This window comes from Palaemon carinicauda, chromosome 31 (assembly GCF_036898095.1).
Source record: "Palaemon carinicauda isolate YSFRI2023 chromosome 31, ASM3689809v2, whole genome shotgun sequence".
Classification (NCBI taxonomy): domain Eukaryota; kingdom Metazoa; phylum Arthropoda; class Malacostraca; order Decapoda; family Palaemonidae; genus Palaemon; species Palaemon carinicauda.
The window spans coordinates 85,880,419-85,902,458 of NC_090755.1; the positions used below are offsets into that span (position 1 = coordinate 85,880,419).

At 40.5% G+C, this 22,040-nt stretch overlaps 1 protein-coding gene across 3 annotated transcripts in view; it reads right to left on the reverse strand.

Moving 5' to 3' along the window:
- Positions 1-21,261, reverse strand: part of LOC137624603 (myoneurin-like) — a 47,626-nt gene extending 26,365 nt beyond the window's left edge. Inside the window, exons 1-3 of one of the 3 annotated variants that reach the window (XM_068355561.1) lie at positions 21,194-21,261; positions 20,983-20,994; positions 9,403-9,493 (exon numbers count right to left, since the gene is read on the reverse strand). In XM_068355561.1, coding sequence (XP_068211662.1) covers positions 9,403-9,483 — 81 coding nt within the window. In that variant the 5' untranslated portion in view covers positions 9,484-9,493; positions 20,983-20,994; positions 21,194-21,261. Of the gene's footprint in view, positions 1-9,402; positions 9,494-20,982; positions 21,031-21,172 lie in introns of those variants that run through there. The other 2 variants (XM_068355560.1, XM_068355559.1) reach the window with 2 other exon arrangements.
- Between the last annotated feature and the right edge of the window lie 779 nt (positions 21,262-22,040).

Consider the following 22,040-nt stretch of genomic DNA (forward strand, 5'->3'; position numbering starts at 1 on the left):
AAATAATTTGTATTTTTCCTAACTATACAAACATGATTCCTTTAATAGGTGTATGATTTCGGCATGCTGGAAACTAAGCCGTTAAAATTATAACGAGGTATCAGTACTTACTGATGGGTAGTGGGGGTGGAAGTCCCGAGACCTGCCTGCTCACTGAGAAACCACTTGTGGAGTGAATAAGGCAGGAAGTATAAACCAAGAGTAGAGGCAGGAAGTACAGTGTAACTTAACAAACTCATGTTTGTATACAGTAGTTAGGAAAAATACAAATTACTTTATAAGAAATTGTGATTCGTTCCAACACAGATACATGCCTTCGTCCTTTATAAAGATACTTATCCTTAGAAGGAAGAGGTTCCTGGCTTAAAATCCAGGGAGGTCTAAGCATTGGTTCTTAGGATGAGCAAGTGTAAACTCCAATCCACTGCCTAAAACTAAGTCTCAGGAGACAGGGCTAAGTTACTGTCATAAACAGGAGGTCACAGAAGAAATTATATCCTGTTAAAAAGATGGATACACATTACTAGCCATCCTCACCATCTTCAGGAGGCTGGGGGAATAAGCACTTCCATCTTAACATTAATAGAATAGTTACTATACTTGCATGGTCTTACCTGCATTATTGACTGTTTCAAGGACATATGGTCAAATAACTGCACCCTTAAAAAGGGTAAGAATGGAAAGAAAAGCCAAACATTTTAACTCTCACCCTAGACTAACGTTGTAAATATTACCTTACACGAAATACTTCTTGTTCTGTGAGGGAGGGCACTAGGTACGCTACACAGCCCGCCGAGCTATTACCACGGGTCCTAAGGTAAAAGTATCGAGAGACTTATTGGTGTATTCTTATATATAGTGGGCTATGAATAGCATTTGACATGTCCAGATTTCTGCCTTCAGTACTTGGCCCCCTGATAGGTTCTTTTAAGTCTAGCATTGCACCAACTTCTCTGACAGCGCGCAAATGCCTGTGTCGGATGTTCTGGTTCGCTTGCTGTTTGGTTTAGGAATCTGTTTATGGTTTCCCCAAGCCAAAAAGAGATGGTGTTCTAGGATAGTTTCTTCTTGAGCCTACCTGCATTGATAAAATGATTTTGTATTCCTTTTGAGGTAGCATCTTGGTGCACTCACACCGGGCAAAGATGCAACTCATCTGGATTGTATGTTACTTCCCTAAGGGAGGAAACCGAGAATGATACAAATCTTGGGCCGTTTACAGCGTGGTTTTCGTTTTTGCTACAAATTCCGGAATGAAGGAAAACAATACAGTACTGTAATTTCCTCCATCCCTCAGAATGGCTGTTGAGGTACATCAATCTGTGTAGCTCCCTTAATCATTTTGTAGAAGCCAGGGGAAGAAGAAAGATGGTTTTATGGGACAAGTCTCTATACAAAGTTTGCTTTATTGGTTTGTACAGTATAAGGCTTTTTGAAGGACTTGAGAACTGATGTTACATTTCATGAGGAGGATTTGAGCTCCCTTGGAGGACAGGATTGTTCAAAGCTTTTCATCAGTATTGACAATTTCCATGAATTAGAAGGGTCAATACCTTTCAACTTAAACACCAGGCTTAATGATGGGTGATAGCCATTTGCTACTAAAACTGAAAGGAGTTTCTCTTTACCTATGAAAACAAAGTCCACTACCAGCTGAATAGAGGCTTCGAGAGGAAAAGTGCCCCCTCCATGGCAATTTAGACTGGGAGGTTTCTGCGGAGGATCTACTGAGATCTCCCAACATGTCCCGCAGAGTGTTTTGCAAAAAAAAAAATTTTGCTCAGGGGAAATGCTGGATACTCTCCACCAATGAAGAGACGGACTTACGGTGTCCATGTAGACGGGGTTAGCAGAGAAGATCCGGTTGAATGGGCAGTTCTCTTGGAGCGTCAGTTAACAGCATTAGAAGGTTCAGGTACCATTCTGTATGTGGCCACTTGAGAGTACCAATACTCTATTGACTACCTTTCTGATTTGGTAAAACAGAGAAAAAAAACATCGAGGCCTTCTCATGAGTGTTAGAAGGTGTCCTCTAACGCTGCGGCCTGATCCGGTATTGGCGGTTTAGTTTCATCGCAAACATGTCTATTGACGAGGAACCCCACAAATTCAAGAGGTTTCTCACCACTTTAAGGATGGAGGACCCACTCTGACTCAACGACTTGCCCCTGTTGACTGAGCTTGCCGGCTATCACATTTCTTTTTCCTGGAATGAACCACACTGATTGCTGCACTGCACTGATCTGTGCCCATTCGTTAGCCTGTATCGCCTAGTCACAGAGGTGCTGAGAAGCAGTTATGTACCTCATTATCTATTGCTTCCCTGGCCAAAGTTCTAAAGTTCATTACTTGTAGGTGGCATAAACAGTTTCTCAATTGCCATTTTACTGCCTTTCGTCTGCAAATTGATTGGTTCCCTAAGATGTTAATTTATCCGTTGGGGCAAGACTCTCAGAAAAGCAGACTTGGATTCTGTTTCTTCTACCTCTGCTAGAGCGGGGCCCGAGTCTGGTGTAGAAGGGGTGATTCCTCGTGATCTGGGGAAGGATGATGAGATCTCAAATTCCTCTCCTAGAACTGTACCCAGACAATATTTTCGGGACTCTTCTTCATCAATACTCCCTAGCAAACCTAGAGGTTCCAGTGATAGCCTTGACCCACAAGTGGTAGTTTGTGCCTCTGAAGGGCTTATACATTTGCTCAATAAAGACCTATGGACTACCAAGTCTTTGATTTACCTGCTGGTGGGTGGGATGATTTTCTAGAATGATCTCAATGAGATCACTCAATCAAGAGAACCTCGATGTATTAGTTCTGGATAGGGTCACCAATGCAGTTCTAGTAACTTGTGGCGTACGATTTCTATTCCTCCAGCGTACTCTAGTATCTTTCCTTTGTGTACCCATGCTATCTGAAGGTGAAGAATGCAGTGGGATCTTCTAGTCCTATGATGATAGCTTTCCCTAGAAGAGGTTAAGCCTCTAGTTGCACATATACATCTCTATGACTTGCTTACGCAATGTACTCCTCTGAGGATCTTGTTGAAGGAGGAAACAAGGCTTATCTAAAACACAGCATGTCTTACATTGGGGATGTCTTCAATCCATGAGCACCTCCTACGAGAGAGAGCATTAGTGTTGATGTATAGGTTTGTTCAAAAGAATAAGAAAGGTTTCCCTAATGGGAGGAGGTCTCCCTAATGGGAGGAGGTCTCCCTAATGGGAGGACAAGCCTGTGTGCAACCGAAAGTTGTGCAGATATAAGGGAGCATGCAAGTACTGTACAGTATCAAGATTATTAAGATCCTCTAGGAAAGAAGAATGGATGCGTGACATAGTGCGTGCATTCCTAGGAGAGTGTGAAGTTCAAAGTGATCATCCATGAGCACATACTGAGGTGGTAATTGGAATGGGCGAAAGTTCCCTAATTAGCGAATAAGAGCGAGTATGATGAACACGAATGCCCGCTGAGAGCGCACGAGTGCCCATCTAGCTGAAAGATAAGTCTACACGTAGGTGAGCACTCATAGAAAGAAGCTCGCAAGTCCATAGGAGTGAATGTATAAACATGTGACTTGATATCTTGCTCTACCATGGGAATTCGCTTCAAAATGCTTTTTCTCTTGTTCTGAGGAGTAAATTTTACGTGATGAAAGTTTTGCCGAAAAATGCTTGCAATCTGAAGATGCGCTTTGCTATGACAGCGCGATCGTGTGTCGATATGTTAATCCCTAACAGGAATTTCGTCATGGTCTAACGAATGCGTGTTAAACGTTTGTGTGTGCGATGATGATCGCACTTAAGCACAAACGCTATTGCTAGCTCGTCCTCTACTGAATGTGAGCTCAGTGGTGGTTTTTAAAGTCCAGAAGTGTGTGTTCTAAGGTGCTCGGTGAGTGCGTTCTTGTCGGTGCTCACATTTTAAGAAAAGATTGCCAGCAAACATAGGAATTTGCATAGTGATGCGTGTGCACAGGAGATTCTTCCAGGCCAGAAGCAATAATGCCAAGAGGATGGTAAGCACGATCCAAAGAGTACAGTATGTGTGTGAGTGAATCAGAGAGCACTCTTGACAAGAGGACGAGCGTAAACATGAGATTGATTAACATCAAAGTAACAAACAAGTTCAGAGTGCTCTCTAATAGATGAGTGTGAATAAACAGAAGTGCTCAATATTATGAAAGCAACCATACCTCTGTGCACACACACAAAGGTAAAGTTCCCTTGTAGAGTGTGTGCTAAAGAGACCAAGCAGGAGAAAACTCATAAGAATGAGCACGTGTGAAAATAATTCTTGTTTCCCGCAGGAAAATTTCTTTCCCCTGCGCTATTGATTCTTCACCTATAAAGTTTGCTTTTGATTAAGCTAAAGCTTGTAAAAGCCTCTCTGGAGGGAATATCTTCCAGCCCAAAGGACAGCCATAATGTCTTTAGGGTATCGTCACTGGCTACAGCATCTGATGAAGTAATCTTAAAAGGTTGGCCTTGAGGAGAAGGGATATCTGCTCCACTAGGGGAAGCAGGTACAGCTATCAACACTCTGGGCTTGCCTAAGGGTTTAATCATCAGCAGCTTTCCTTCTTTACATTCACCCCAAAGGAGGGCAACGGAAAAGGATTAACATCCATGATTCTGGGAGGAGAAAGAAGAGAACCAACGGTAGACCCCGAAAGGGAAGATTCTCTCTTGATATTCTTTTATCCTCTTCTTACCGAACTCCTACCGCTTGAAGGCTGACCCCTCCCTACACTCCCCACAAGGGGAAGACTGCATACATTTGTGCCCCTTGGTTTGCTCATGCCTACTTGTGGTTTCTCCCTGAAAGACACACCAACCAAAAATCAAGCAAAAAAAAAAGGGTTTTGACAAAGGAAGCATTTTTTTGGAGAGGTGCTGTGAGATCTCCACTCTGAGTTTTCTATAAAAGGCTAAAACAAGGAATCCAATACTGTACGACATAAATACCAAAGAAATGTTGTCTCCCCTGTTCTAGGGTCAGTGTATCAATATGCAAAGCATGGACTTAGAAGTGTATAAAAGAGAGATTCAAATTCAGGCACTATTGAAGATGACATAGCACATCCAATACTGAAACAGTCTGGCTATGGGCAACACGTTATTGCTACGTCATCACCAAGCATAGTGAGAATCAATTGTCCCACTTCCATGCATGAGACTAGGGAGGGAGGGTCCTAGAGCCCACACAGCACCTTGCCAAAATAGGTTATTCCTTCGTCATGGTCACCAAAGACTAGTACAAGAGTATTAATGGAGTAGAGTCATGCACGGTTGAGGACAATCTACACCAAGCAACAACATGAAACAATCTACATATGTTTGTATAGATGAGAAGAAAAATTAACAAGTTTGACGCTCACATCATAAGATGAATCTGGACCAATAGTGGCTCGTGTATAGGCAACGTGGAAGTGCAGCATCCCCTTTTTTCACTTGGTATTATCGATAACATTAAATATAATCATTTCTTTTATAATTTTTTTTTTTTATACTTTTACAATATATAACCCTTAAGCTTAATGTCAGTAACCATCCCTCAGTTTATAAAAAATTACGAAAATCTTTGTATGGAACTGTGTACTTCATAGTTCCAGCAGGATGGTGTTTGGCTGTTGTGCAAATGCACTCCTAAGAAACTGCTCACGAGGCTGCGTGGGAGAATGAGCACTGTCACTCCCACAGTGCCGACCTTGGCGTGCTGGTGGAAGTTTTTTTTACTCCGCGTCTGATTTGCTTGAAAAACGTGTATCATATTCTTGAATGTTATAAAGCATAGAATTAGATTATTGTTTTACTTCCAGCTACTCTGTTTAATCCACTACAATGGAGAAAAATCTCCTCAGTGTCATCCAGAGATCAAGGAGAAAATTATTGATCTTTTTACACAAATCAAAACAAAAATAATGGATTTCATTTTTAGATGAATGGATAAACCTTGAACTGTAACAATTTAGCTTATAGTAAGTAAAAGAAGTTTGCTTATGTTCTTTTAGGATCCTCTCAAGTTTCAGAATGAATTTTCTTATACCTGTTTGTTTCTTATTACGCAAAATTAAAACAGACTAAAATTTTCTGAATCAGCTTCCTCACTAATTTCAACTATGAGCTGCCACTGTTCCGGAGGACACTGAATACCTGTCGTCACGTTTCTGCTGAAGGATCTGGCTGAACTGTCCTTTTCTCCGAGTTCCCCCCAAAGGGCTCACGAATAAGCCAAGTACCACATATAAATGCTGTGTTGCTTAGATTTGTTTCAGGTGGTGTTTAACCCTTTCGCCCCCAAAGGACGTACCGGTACGTTCTTGCAAAACACTGTTATTTACATGTTTTTGATAACTTTATGAGAAACTTCAGGCATTTTCCCAAAGAATGAGACCAACCTGACCTCTCTACGACAAAAAATAAAGCTGTTAGAGCAATTTGAAAAGAATATAAAGCAAAATGTGCTCGAAATTTAACCTTATGGGGGGGGGGTAAAAGGGTTAAAGTAAACCCCATGTCCAGAACAACCTGTATAGTTCGGGACGCCCTGATATTGCATATTAGAAAAGAACCGGAGTCCCCTCCCCTTTTGTCAATGTTACGTAACCCGTTGCCTCTACGGGAGGTTACTATAGTCCGTCTAAAACAGGAATCCCTCCCTGTAAGTCATGGGTGAATTTAATAAAACACACACACAGACTCTCTCTCTCTCTCTCTCTCTCTCTCTCTCTCTCTCTCTCTCTCTCTCTCTCTCATCAATAAAATAACCACTTGTAAAATTGGCTAGAAAAAGCCAGCTTTACGCTACGCTAGCCTATCCATTACTATGTGTCAGCAATAAAGGAGTACTAAAACTCCCATTTAGTCTCATAAACATCAATGTATAAATACCTCGAGTCAAAAGAACAAATTACACCAGTAATAAACTAAACTAGAAAAGCACACTGAAACTAGCTCGCCATTCCCAGAATCAACTTAGACCATAGGCATATTTTTCGGTCGACCTTTTGCCGGACCTTGACCATAACCTAGGACTTTCAAAATCAAATCACTTCCATATCTCAAGATAACAATTATTCCCTGAAAGTTTCACTACTCTGCAAGTAAAATTGTACCCGGGACATTGTTCACGAACAAACAGACAAACAGGCAAAAACCCAACCTCCTTCCCACTTCATTGGCGGAGGTAACAAACATTCATATGTCTGACTAGGGTTACTAGGCTATGCAAGATAAACATATTACAACAAGGAATTATAAAATCATCCAATTAGAAAGATATATCAAATTTTTATATTGGAAAAGGTGGAATGAAGCAAACTAAACCCCTCCATGTTAACAAAGCTGGGGAGTAAAGGCTAATAATGGCATATAAACAAAAAACAATAACAAATTAAACTATTTATGGTAAACTTGACTATATAATAACCACCATTACATTAATGGAATTATTGAAAATAGTGGATAATCAATCATATGATTCCTGTTACTTAAGCTTATTTTAAGATTCATAATTCCACGAAGACGAAAACCGGGAACAATGTTGGCGGTTTGACAACAGAAAATTGATGCGCAGAAAGCGCTGTCTCCACTTTTAGCGATGTTTCTCGGTGATGACATAGTAATAACGTGTCACCCATAGCTACACGGTTTCAGCTTAGGAGGTGCTGTGTCAAGTTTAATAATCTGAAATTGAAGGCCTCTCTTATACACTAAGTACAAGCTTTGGAAATTGATCAGGTGGCCTTAGAGGAGGAAAGACAATATTTCTCAGGTAGTTATATTGCATTGGATTCCATGCTCTAGACTTTTACAGGAGAGCCCTTGGAGACTAAACAACACATTATATAAAAGATTTAATAAGCCAAGTTTGGTCACCAAGAATACTACTCAGTGGCTGAAAGCCGAGTTTTTAGCTGTGCTAAAATATAATCCAATTAACCCTTTAACCCCCAGGCTATTTGGAAATTTCCAACCCTTAACCCCCAGGGGTTATTTTTTTCCCAGCACATTTTGCAGTATATTTTTATCTAAATTGCTCTAACAGCTTTAATTTTAGTCATAGAGAGGTCAGGTTGGTCTCATTCTCTTGAAAAATGCCTGACTTTTCTCAAAAAATTATCAAAAATATGAAAAAAAAAATTTTATAGCATTTTTTTGCAAGGACGTACCGGTACGTCCATGGGGGTAAAGGGATGAGTTTTGTGAAACGTACCAGTACGTCCTTTGGGGGTAAAAGGGTTAAAGGACGAAAGTTTCTATTCGTGAAGGAACAAAAGAAATTTACATATGGAGAGGATATTCCGGAGTCTTACAAAGCAGATGATGCAAATTCTGTATTTGATTATCGTCTACGGTTCAACTTTATGTCCAGATTTAACCAATAAAAATCATATATCTTGTTTTATCAACTGCTTCTATATTTTTGAATACTTACTTTTTCCAATATAAAGGATATACTTCCAGGCTGCTAAGGCTCAATCTTAATCATTTTGCTACACATATAACAGATCACCTACTAAAGTATGGCACTGTCAAATGTCTATTTAGCTTGGCATGAGGAATACCAAAATTTCTAAAGGCAATTTTACATATAATACACACTCATTGAAATGATAGTTGTCTAGACTCAAGAAAAATGCAAAGAATTTGCAGTTAAAAATGAAAAAAAATGCAAGGAACTCAACAGTGATATGTACAACTTGAGGGTACACTCAAGCACACTATTCTATCTTGTTTCTCTTAATCTTATTTTGTTAAAGTTTTTATAATTGATATAGAAGATATTTATTTTAATGTTGTCACTCCTTAAAATATTTTATTTTCCTTTTTTCCTTTCCTCACTGGGTTATTTTTCCTATTGGAGCCCATGAGCTTATAGCATCCTGCTTTACCAACTAGGGTTGTAGCTTAACAAGTAATAATAATAATTTACTTCTTAAGTATATAACGGAATTTAGAAATTTACAAGACTACTTACAAATATTAACCCTTTTACCCCCGGGGTATTTGGAAATTTCCAACCCTTGACCCCCAGGGGGTTATTTTTTTCCCAGCACATTTTGCAGTATATTTTTGTTAAATTGCTCTAACAGCCTTAATTTTGTCATAGAGAGGTCAGGTTGGTCTCATTCTCTTGGAAAATGCCTGAACTTTTTCAAAAAATTATAAAAAAAATGAAAAAAAAAATTTATAGCATTTTTTGCAAGGACGTACCGGTACGTCCATGGGGGTAAAGGGATGGGTTTTGTGAAACATACCAGTACGTCCTTTGGGGGTAAAAGGGTTAAGTATATAATGGAATTTAGAGATTTATAGGACTACTTACAAATATTAATGTAAGACAGTTCTACGATGAACCATGGAAAAAAATAAAAGTTCTAATGTTGACTCATTTCTTTACCTTTTCCCGATGCTCAGTGAACCAATATCGAAATATTGGGCCATGATTGGTCCAGATCAGTTCCAACATCTCCTCTTCCATCTTGCTTCACCTGGAGATTAAAATTCATTTGAAATTCAATTAAAAATATTCATTTCAAGTTCAACAATGAAAAAAATAATTTCCTTATCAATAGAAATGGTATTTTCATTTTAAAATAAATTTTTAAATATACTTCCCTGGTAGTTACATATATATATATATATAGCATAGATCAGCCACGACTAAGGCTATATATATGTAACTACCAGGAAAGTTATATGTTTAAAAATGGTATTTTCATTTTAAAATAAATTTTTAAATATACTTACCTGGTAGTTACATATATATACAGCATAGATCAGCCATGACTAAGGCTATATATATGTAACTACCAGGAAAGTTATATTTTTAAAAATGGTATTTTCATTTTAAAATAAATTTTTAAATATACTTACCTGGTAGTTACATATATATAGCCTTAGTCGTGGCTGATATATGCTATATATATGTAACTACCAGGGAAGTTACATGTTTAAAATTAATTTTCCCATACACAAACCCTTTTTCAAATAGCCTATCTATGCACGCTTGCATACTTCAGTTCCTCGGCAGAGAAAATTTGACAAATTTAAAGTAATTTGTATTTTTTCTAATGATACAAACCTTGAGATCTTTATTAGGGTATATACTTTCGGCGAAGCTAGAAGACTAGCCATAAGACTTTTAGCGAGGTGTAACTAACCCATCGCTGGTTAGCGGTAGGGTAAGGGGTAGTACTGGCAACCCCACTCACACACACCGGTGTTATCTCGTCACTTTTAATTGCAGACAGGAGTTGCAGGGGGATAGGTGATGGAGGGCCTAATTTGTATAAATAGCTGAAGGTTTGTATCATTTGGAAAAATGATATTTTAATTATAAAATAAATTTTTGAATATACTTACCCGGTGAATATATAATAGCTGACGTCTCGGACGGCTCGACAGAAACACAAAAACTCGCGAGCGATCGCCATGAAGGTTGCGGGTGTGCCCACCAGCACCAACTATCGGCCAGATACCGCATATACATGTAAACAGCTCCAGTTCTTCTCATTCCGCTCGGTCTCTATCGGGGAGGAAGGGGGGGCCTTTAATTTATATATTCACCGGGTAAGTATATTCAAAAATTTATTTTATAATCAAAATATCATTTTTAAATATTAAACTTAGCCGGTGAATATATAATAGCTGATTCACACCCATGGTGGTGGGTAGAGACCAGTATTAATACAGTTTACGGCGTATATGCTTAGAGTTTTTGACAGTTATATCATAACAAAACCCAAATAAATATAGGTACCTGGTAAGGAAGCTGACTCTGACGATTACTCTGCCTTGTTAGTCTGCTTTCCTCACGAAGCCCAGCCATCCTCTTAGGATGCTGAAAGACTCCCAGGAGCTGAAGTATCCAGGGCGACAACCCATACAACAGGACCTCATCAAAACCCTCAATCTGGGCGCTCTCAAGAAATGACATTTGACCACCCGCCAAATCAACCAGGATGCGAAAGGCTTCTTAGCCTTCTGTACAACCCAAAACAAGATTAAAAACATTTCAAGAGACAGATTAAAAGGATATTGGAATTAAGGGAATGTAGTGGTAGAACCCTCACCCACTACTGCACTCGCTGCAACGAATGGACCCAGTGTGTAGCAGTCCTCATAAAGAGTCTGGACATCTTTTAAGTAAAATGACGCGAATACCGACTTGCTTCTCCAAAAGGTCGCGTCCATAATTCTCCAAAAGGTCGCGTCCATAATACTTCGCAGAGATCTATTTTGCTTAAAGGCCACGGAAGTTGCTATAGCTCTTACTTCGTGCGTCTTAACCTTAAGCAAGCAACGGTCTTTTTCACTCAAGTGAGAATGAGCCTCTCGGATTAAAAATCTAATAAAATATGACAAAGCATTCTTTGACATAGGTAATGATGGCTTCTTAACTGAGCACCACAAGGCCTCAGATCCACCTCGTAAGGATTTGGTACGAGCTAAATAGAACTTAAGAGCTCTAACTGGACACAGTACTCTTTCAAGCTCGTTGCCTACGATCTCTGAGAGGCAAGGTATATCAAATGACTTAGGCCAAGGACGAGAAGGCAGTTCATTTTTGGCCAAGAAACCAAGCTGAAGTGAACATGTGGCTTTATCCGTGGAAAAGCCGATGTTCCTACTGAAGGCATGGATCTCACTGACCCTTTTAGCCGAAGCCAAGCACACTAAGAAAAGTGTCTTGAGGGTGAGATCCTTCAGGGAGGCTGAATGTAATGGCTCAAACCTGTCGGACATTAGGAACCTTAGGACCACGTCTAAGTTCCATCCAGGAGTTGCCATACGACGCTCCTTAGAGGTCTCGAAAGACTTAAGGAGATCTTGGAGATCTTTATTATTGGAAAGATCTAAGCCTCTATGTCTAAAGACAGACGCCAACATGCTCCTGTAGCCCTTAATAGTGGGTGCTGAGAGGGAGCGAACATTTCTCAGATGTAAGAGAAAATCTGCGATTTGGGCTACAGAGGTACTGGAAGAGGAAATAGATGCTGACTTGCACCAGTCTCGAAAGACTTCCCACTTCGACTGGTATACTTTGATGGTAGAAGCTCTCCTAGCTCTCGCAATCGCTCTGGCTGCCTCCTTCGAAAAGCCTCGAGCTCTTGAGAGTCTTTCGATAGTCTGAAGGCAGTCGGCCGAAGCGCGGGGAGGCTTTGATGAAGATCCCTTACGTGGGGCTGCCGTAAGAGATCTATCCTTAGAGGAAGACTCCTTGGAACGTCTACCAGCCATTGAAGTACCTCTGTGAACCACTCTCTCGCGGGCCAGAGGAGAGCAACCAACGTCAACCTTGTCCCTTCGTGAGAGGCGAACTTCTGCAGTACCTTGTTGACTATCTTGAACGGTGAGACCAGTCCAGTAGAAACGCGTCTATGTGGGTCGCCTCTGGATCTGGGACTGGCGAGCAATAGATCGGGAGCCTTTTGGTCAACGAGGTGGCAAAGAGGTCTATGGAGGGTTGACCCCAAGTCGCCCAAAGACTCTTGCACACGTCCTTGTGGAGGGTCCATTCCGTGGGGATCACCTGACCTCTCCGACTGAGACAGTCTGCCAAGACGTTCAAGTCCCCCTGGATGAATCTTGTCAACAGGGAGATGCCTCGATTTTTTACCAGATGAGGAGGTCCCTTGCGATCACGAATAGTGTGTGGGAGTGAGTGCCTCCTTGCTTGGAGATGTACGCCAAAGCTGTGGTGTTGTCTGAATTGACCTCTACCACTTTGTTTCGAAGAATGCTCTCGAAACTCATCAAGGCCAAGTGGACTGCTAATAGCTCCTTGCCGTTGATGTGCATGCTCTTCTGAACCGACGTCCAAAGACCCGAACATTCCCGACCGTCCAGAGTCGCACCCCAACCCAAATCCGACGCGTCTGAGAACAACACGTGGTTTGGGTTCTTGACTGCCAGGGACAGACCCTCTCTCAGACTTATGTTGCTGTCCCACCAGTTCAGGCATGCTTTTACTGGCTCGGAGACCGGGATTGATACAGCTTCTAAAGTCTTGCTCTTGTTCCAGTGAGTCTAGATGGAACTGGAGAGGGCGAAGGTGAAGTCTCCCTAGCGAGACAAACTGCTCCAGGGATGACAGAGTCCCTACGAGACTCATCCAACTTCTTACTGAACAACGTTCTTTTTTCAGCATGAGTCGGACTTTGAGCAGGGCTTGTTCTATTCGGGTGGCAGACGGAAAAGCCCGAAAAACTAGACTGCGAATCTCCATCCCCAAATAGAGAATCGTCTGGGATGGAATCAGTTGAGACTTTTCTAAGTTGACCAACAGTCCCAACTCCTTTGCCAGACCCAACGTCCAGTGTAGGTCCTGCAGTCAGCGATGACTGGACGATGCTCTGAGAAGCCAGTCGTCCAAGTACAGGGAGGCTCGAATTCCCGATAAATGAAGGAATTTTGCCACATTCCTCATGAGCCTCGTAAACACGAGAGGAGCAGGGCTGAGGCCGAAGCACAGTGCTCGAAACTGGTACACCACATTCCTGTAAACAAACCTCAGATACGGTTGGGAATCCGGGTGTATAGGAATGTGGAAGTACGCATCTTGCAGGTCGAGAGAGACCATCCAGTCTCCCTCTCTGACCGCTGCTAGGACGGACTTCGTGGTCTCCATCGTAAATTTTGTTTACGTAACAAAAACGTTGAGCGCACCGACGTCCAGCACTGGCCTCCAACCTCCCGTAAGCTTTGGGACTAGGAAGAGACGGTTGTAAAATCCCGGTGATTGAAGGTCCGAGACTTTCACCACCGCTCCCTTCTCTAGCAACAGAGACACCTGGTGATGTAGAGCTTGTCTCTTTGACTCCTCTCGATACCTGGGAGAGAGGTCTAGAGGAACTGTTACTAGAGGAGGTCTGCGTACAAAAGGTATTTTGTACCCCTCCTTGAGCAACAACACAGACTCTTGGTCTGCACCCCTCTTCTCCCAGGCCTGCCAGAAGTTGTTCAGTCTGGCCCCTACCGCTGTCTGAGGACGTGGGCAGTCAGACTCTGCCACGGGAGGACTTGGCTCCTCTCCTCTTACCTCTCTTTCCGTCGGCACGAGAGCCTCCCCTGCTGGGAGCTCTGCCACGAAAGGGCGGGATAAACCTAGACGCAGGAGTCTCGATTCTGGGTCTCACAACAAAAGATGAAGAAGGAGCTCCCTTGCGAGCAGAAGAAGCCATCAGGTCATGTGTGTCTTTCTGTACAAGCGAAGCAGCAATGTCCTTAATCAGCTGTTGAGGAAACAAGGCAGCCGATAAGGGAGCAAAGAGAAGTTCCGATCTTTGACAGGGAGTAACTCCTGCTGAAAGGAAAGAGCAAAGGGATTCTCTCTTCTTCAAGACTCCAGACGTAAAGGTGGAGGCGAGCTCATTGGAGCCATCGCGGATGGCTTTGTCCATACAAGACATAATAAGTAAGGACACCTCCTGGTCAGCAGACGAGATCTTCCTGCTTAATGCTCCTAGAGACCAATCTAAAAAGTTAAAAACTTCGAAGGCCCTGTATACCCCTTTAAGGAGATGGTCAAGGTCCGAGGAGGACCAACAAATTTTAGAGCGTCTCATGGCCAGGCGACGGGAGAGTCTACGAGGCTTGAGAAGTCACCATGGGCAGAGGCAGGGACTCCCAAGCCGAGAACTTCTCCCGTGTCATACCAGACGCTCGCTCTAGAAGCTAGTTTAAAAGGTGGGAAGGCAAAGGCCGTCTTCCCCAAACTCCTCCTGGTAACCAACCAGTCGCCTAGTAGACGTAAAGCCCTCTTAGAAGAGCGAGAAAGCACTAGCTTAGTAAAGGAGGGCTTGGCAGCAGCTAAGCCTAGCGCAAACTCAGACGGAGGCGAACGAGGAGCAGCAGTAACAAAATGATCTGGGAAAAGATCCTTAAAAACCATCATAATTTTCTTAAAATCCATGGAAGGTTGCGCAGCCTTAGGCTCTTCCACGTCTGATAAAACGTCCAAAGGATTATCAGTAGGCATGGGATCAGCAACATCCTCATCTGAAGGAACCTCGTCCGACAATTGATGAGTCTCAAGCAAGGAAGAGACCTGCCGTGGTGGCAATGCTTGACAAGCAAAGTCCACACGCAAAGGAGCATCAGTAGCAGTCAAGGACGCTACGTCATGTAACTGCTTAAAGGACTGACCAGCAACAGAAACAGGAGCGGGAGGACGCTCGACGTCAGGTCGAGACTGCCTTGACTGCCTAGATTGAGCAGTCAAAACAACCCTTGACTGCGGTGCTTGACGCTCAACGTCAAAACAAGGCAACTGAGATGGTTGGCGAACGTCCTGAACGTCAACACGAGCATGCGGAGGCGGCTGAAAGTCAACACGGGACTGCATCGAGTGAGGCTCCAAGTCACGTGACTGACGTGACTTTGTAACGTCAACAGGACGAGTAAAGGCTCGTTTGGGCGGCTGAAGGCCAGGATCTCGATCAGCGTAACGGCGAGGATCATCGTGAACCTGCTCAACGGTATACTCCTCCATAAGGGAGGCAAGCTCATTCTGCATATCCTGCAGGACAACCCATTTAGGATCAAAGGGAGTCGGTACGGGCCGAGACGATGGTAACGTCTGTGACGGCAAAACATTGCCTTTACTAAGACTCTCGGAGCCCGTGTTACGCTTTCGTTTAGGCGGCGAGCAGTCTTCCGATGACTGCACAGGGTCAGAGCTGTCCCAATGGCTACAGCCAGGACGCTGGACCTGTCCTGAAGGGACTGACTTCCGCTTTAAGGGTCTCGAAACCTTGCTCCACAGTTTCTTACGCGAGAAGCCTTCGGATGACGAGGAGAAAACCGCCTCGCTCGTCTTATGGTAGGGGCGGTCTTGACGAGACACGCCTGAAACCATAGAGGGAACGTCTGTTCGTTGGTTAAAGCCTCTCGTCCCCATAAGTCCTACGACATTACTTCTCCCTGGTGCATGGGAGCTTGCAAGAGGTCTCGGACTAGGCGAACGACAAGCACGAACAGACGAACCCTCGGTCGCAACACTAAAAACACTTTGCGCACTAATCACTTTATCCCCACGATTTTCTAATGTGGCACTCTGACACTTTAACATCCGCCATGAGTTGATTACGGTCCGTTGCCAAAGACTCAACTCTCTCGCCCAACGCTTGAATGGCAAGCAACATATCCCGCATGGATGGTTCATGAGTGCTAGTAGAAGGTTCAGGCACAACTACTACAGGGGAAGGATTAGGTTCAGGGGCATGGGAAGAGGAAAAATCTAATGATCTAGAGGAACTTCTCCTCACCCTATCTCTCTCAAGCTTACGAGAACACTAATCAAACTCTAGCCAGTCGAATTCCGAAAGTACCACGCACTCATCACACAGATCTCCTAATTGGCAGGTTTTACCCCGGCAATTAGAACACACGGTATGTGGGTCGAGAGAGGCCTTTGGAAGACGTTTGTTACAATCCCTAGCATTACATTTACGAAATATGATATTTTGATTATAAAATAAATTTTTGAATATACTTACCCGGTGAATATATAATAGCTGACGTCTCCGACGGCTCGACAGATTCCAAAAACTCGCGAGCGATCGCCATGAAGGTTGCGGGTGTGCCCACCAGCGCCGACTATCGGCCAGATACCGCATATACATGTAAACAGCCTCAGTTCTTCTCTGTCGGTTTCATCGACAAGTCGATTCCACTCGCTATTATGACCTCGAGTTTTCTACCGAATTGGTGAAGTACTTGGTTTTGGTTTTATTGCTTTTGCCGTGTTGGATTATTCAATACTATCCTCAAAAGAAATGCTTTTGAAAGGAGAGTAAAAGTGTTTTGCCCTTGCTCTTTTATCTCTGGTTTTTTCCATAGAGTAAAGATGGCCGACCCTTCCCTTAGTGTACGGAAGTGTGTTTTAGGCTTTTAGCAATTATCTTATCACGTTATAAATTATTGTTGTTAATTATAGATTTTCCTCTATATATTTTATATCTCACCCGCCCTTATTAGGCCTCTTCGATTAGCTTTCCATTTATACTAAACATCAAGATAAATTTTATGTTCTGTTTATATGCGGCCTTACCTATTCCTCCCCTAGTCCGAGAGTAGGCGGTCCTAACTTGGAAACCGAAGTTAAACAACGTTGAGCCCATTCAACTTTTATTTTCGTTAAGTTTAAATCATTTGCTCTGTAAGAGTTATGAAATGAATATTTTTTAGAAAATATTTTATGAAAGATTTTCTTTGAATAGTCTTCGTGCTGACGTTTAGGCGATAAGGAAAACTGTCTTCATAGTCAGGTGAAGATCTAAAGCCGTTCACAAACACACACACACAAACAAGGAGTAAAATTTTGTTGGCAGAGGTAATAAAAGTTATGTTTTGACCATACCGTACAAAATGTTTATTTCCCTAAAAAAAAAAGAGAGAAAAAGTAATATCTCAAGTTAGATCTATATGTTGGTTTCTGTTCCTTTTGCAAGCCAGGAAAGGTGTGTTGCCACTGACCGCCAGCAGTAAGCAAGAGTTGTAGGGCCATAGCCCAATGTGTCAAAACCTCCTCCCTTCTTTTTCTTCCCCAACGTTATTCCTACATTAAGAGGTCGGTTGCCTGATGCTCCCTCTCCAATGCATTCTGTCAAAGGCATCCTCTTCCACCAAACCTCTTCTCTCTATATCATCCTTCACCTTTTCTCGCCATCTAATTTTCTGCTTCCCTCTTGATCTTTTCCCCCCTAACGGGTTCCTCACAACCTCCTTCCCCAGTATGTAAAGAGACAGATTTAACTTAGGGTTAGGTGGGGACACTTTACGGTTGAACATATACCATTATTTTTCTTGCAACTCCAATGCAATGGAAAAGTCGTCACAGAAAATTCTTGCTTCTAGTTATAAAGCTAAAACCTACCATATGGCTTTATAGGCTGATATGACAGGGTTATGATTTTTCTTTTCCATGATATGGTTCTTTAGATGTATGATAGGCCTAACTGAAAATATGCCGGGGATAATGTGTCATTACTTCAAAGCCTATCAATTTCCCCCCAGGTTAGGTTAGGTGGGGAACCTTAGATAATGTGGTGTTCTTATGCTTGGTTCCCATTAAAAATGGGGTTTTTTAGTCATAACTTTTAAAATTTTACACCCAGTCTATCCCTACCAACTTCAACGGTTCCAAGGACAATATTGATTACAATATTGGAACTAACAGACGAATGAAGTTCCTCAAACCTTTTCTAAAACCCGATAACCTATACAGTATTCGGATACTAATAATACACGCTGTCTTAGTTGGGTCCCCAGGTGTGTAGCACTCCCTGGTACCTCATAGGTAAGGACAAGGTTCCCTAAGTTAGGTTAGGGGAAGTTGTATCCCTGTTTGCTTTCTAAGTGAAATATGGTTTTTCAGGCTTATCTATAACTTGAAAATTACAGGTATCGACATTTATCAACATCAAAATCATTTAAAACGTATCAACATTTATCAACATCAAGATCATTTAAAAAGTATTGCTTTTATCACCATCAAGATCATATAAAACACATCAACGTTTATCAACAAGATCATTTAAAATGTATCGACGTTTATCAACAAGATCATTTAAAACGTATCGACGTTTATCAACAAGATAATTTAAAACGTATCGACATTTATCGACAAGATCATTTAAAACGTATCGACGTTTATCAATATCAAGATTGTTTAAAACACACAAAAATATGAATTCATCAAAGCACGGTATATACTATATCTTTTATATACACCACTACAAGGGAAGTTCCCACGCATATTTCATAAAATTTCCAACAGGTGACACCGATTTTTGGCGATTTTTATTATACATTTTCTGCACTTTTAGTACTGGTAGACATTTGCGTTCTCTATGCAAGAAATGTTTTCACTGTCAATTCCCACCATTTAATTAGAAGCTTGTTTCAATATTGACAAATCATAATCTTTGAAACATATCTAGTGAGATATAGCCTAACAAAAAATTGGTCATGAATAGCAGAGGCAAGGGACAGTGACATTGCCTATCAAGCAGGGCAATGCCCTAAAGACTGACCATATATACATATGGTTGACAGCCAAGACCCCTCTTCACCCAAGCTAGGACTAAGGAGGGCCCGGCAATGGCTGCTGATGACTCTGCAGATAAACCTATAGGCTACCCCTCAGCTCACAAGGATGGTGAGGTTGCAGCGACCACAGGAACTAACGAGTTTGAGCGGGACTCGAACCCCAGTCTGGCATTCACCAGTAGGACGTTAGCACATAAGCCACCAAAAGCGTTTATAAGTGTTCTGAATGGTTTTGAGGGCAATCATCGAAGGAAAAAACGTACTTTTCAAGTTTTAAGGACGGGTTGAACTAAGAAGTATGTATGTAAAATCAAATTTCAAGAAGATGGTCGGCAAGAAAACAGATGGGTAACTTTGGTAGTTGTTGTTACTATTATTATCATTATTATTATTATTATTATTATTATCATCATCATTATTACAGTATTATTATTATTATCATCATTATTACGGTATTACTATTATTACAGTATTATTAGTATTATCATTATTAATATTATTTACAGTACTATTACTATTATTATTACTATTATTATTATTACAAGCTAAGCTAAACTGCTTGAGAAGTACCAGGTCAGTAATTGAAATATGGGTAGATTTACTAAAGCACTATATTCTAATTAAAAAAAATATATGGTAATTTTTTATTGTATTAGAGGGTGAGATTTCGAACAGAAAATATGTTTTCCTATAGTAAATAACGTGAATTAACCGAATTTGATGTTCATTTCAATCGGAAACAAACAGATCAACCAATTCGGCTAACTTTGAGTTGCACGGTGTCACTTCTCTTACGAATGTACTGCGAACGATAACATTAGCAACGTTACCAATAATACACAGTGTTACCAACGTTGACGTATGGTACACAGAGTTACCAACGGCACGCTGACATTACTAACGATAGTAATGATAGATATTTCCATACGCATTTTAAATAATTTCTCCATATAAGTTTTCCTCAATATATAAAAAGTACAAAAAGGGCACTGAACCTAACAAACCCACCTAACCTAGCCTAGTAGTATGACAGGTCACAAAATAACATTTGATCTACATCGGACGTTGGCAGCACTGGTTACTGTATTTTTTCATGACACAATCTTTGCAACGGCGCCTCCAAAGTTTATCCAGATATACTGTTTTGTATTTTCCTCCGGTTATTATAATTTCAAGAAGGTAATGTATGGAGAAGAAAAGGCTTGTTTTACATTTACATATCGATTCCCCAGAATGTTTTCCCCACCCAAAACCCCAAGTTCCCACTGGGGGTCCCCCATTATTGAAGGATATAGATGTATATATATTTCTGAAACTATTCCTTTGCGACGGGAACGAGTGTCATTTTCGAAGAGAGCGTAATTTTTTCTGTAAGAAACAGTAGTTTTTTCCTAGGTTACATTGCCCTGTAATACACTACAATGAAACCGATATCCCATGGGTGGGGGGCGTAGCCCTACTGTAAGGTAAGGATAGGAGTCCTTGGTTAGGTTAGGTGGGGAATATTAGGTTAGGTCGTAGGATAATAAAGCTTGTCTTTTATAATGAAAATTTCATTTTTCGTTATCAAAGGGAAAAATTTATAAAATAAAATTGAAATATTACAAGGACGAAATAATAGTTCAATTTCAGATGCAAACCAAACCATTATAGTTCCTTCCCAATTATGATCATGATTTCTTAAGCATTCATATAATACAACTTTCTAAATACATTTCGTATCCATAAAATCAATAATCTAAGATACATTTCTTTAATCATACATAAATTTAACCTAAAATGCCAAGGTTTAACTGAACCAACCTACGACTCTGCTTTGCATCAATAGCCTTTAGGCTTCGATATTTAAGTCATTTAAGCCATTTAACGGCATAATTATTGAAATATAATGATAACATGAACTATATTGGCTTGTAATTCTTACCATTCAATGTATAACAAGTCACAATAAATCCTACAACTGTTGTTTATCCTAAAATGCCAAGGATTTAACTGAACCAATCTAAGATTATGCTTTGCATCAATAGCATATAGGCTTCGAAATTTAAGCCATTTAACGGCATAATTATTGAAATGTAACGAAAATATGAACTATATTGGCTTGTAATTCTTACCATTCAATGTATAACAAGACAAACAAGTCACAATAAATCCTACAACTGTTGTTTATCTTCTTGTTTTGGAGTTTCATGGACCTTTCCACCAGGGTTGCCAGATTATGTCCACTGGATTATCGTACATAAGGCTTAAAATTATTGTTTTTCAACCAAAATGATCGTACACAGTTTCAATATAATTATTAAGGAGTAACATAAATGTCTTATTTCAAAATATTTTAGTATAATTGTTTAATTACACACACATATGTATATACCTAAGGTATGTATCGTACATCGTACTGGACCTAAAATAATCGTACATGTACGATAATTATCGTACGAATGGCAACCCTGACTGAAGCTACAATGGGACAAATTTTGTACGCGTTCGGATTAGTGGCGTCTGTTGTGGATTTTATAAATTTGGTTAAATATGATTAGTTATGGATATAAATATATCATTTTAAATATATATTTTAATATAGAATATATATTAATAATATATTTTGTTTCTAGATATGAAATTAACAGTATTTACATATACAACTGAAGTCATATTTATAGTGTTAGAACACTAGAAAAATCATGTTAAGAATTTTATAAATTTAATGAAATATGATTAGTTATGGATATAAATATATTGTTTTAAATATATTTTCGAATTTAGAATATATATTAATAATATATTTTGTTTTTAAATATGAGATTAACAGTGTTTACATATACAACTGAAGTCATATTTATAGTGTTCGAACACTAGAAAATCATTTATAATTTTAATGAAATATGATTAGTTATGGATATAAATATATTATTTTGAATATTTTTTTGAATTTAGAATATATATTAACAATATATTTTGTTTCTAAATATGAGACTAACA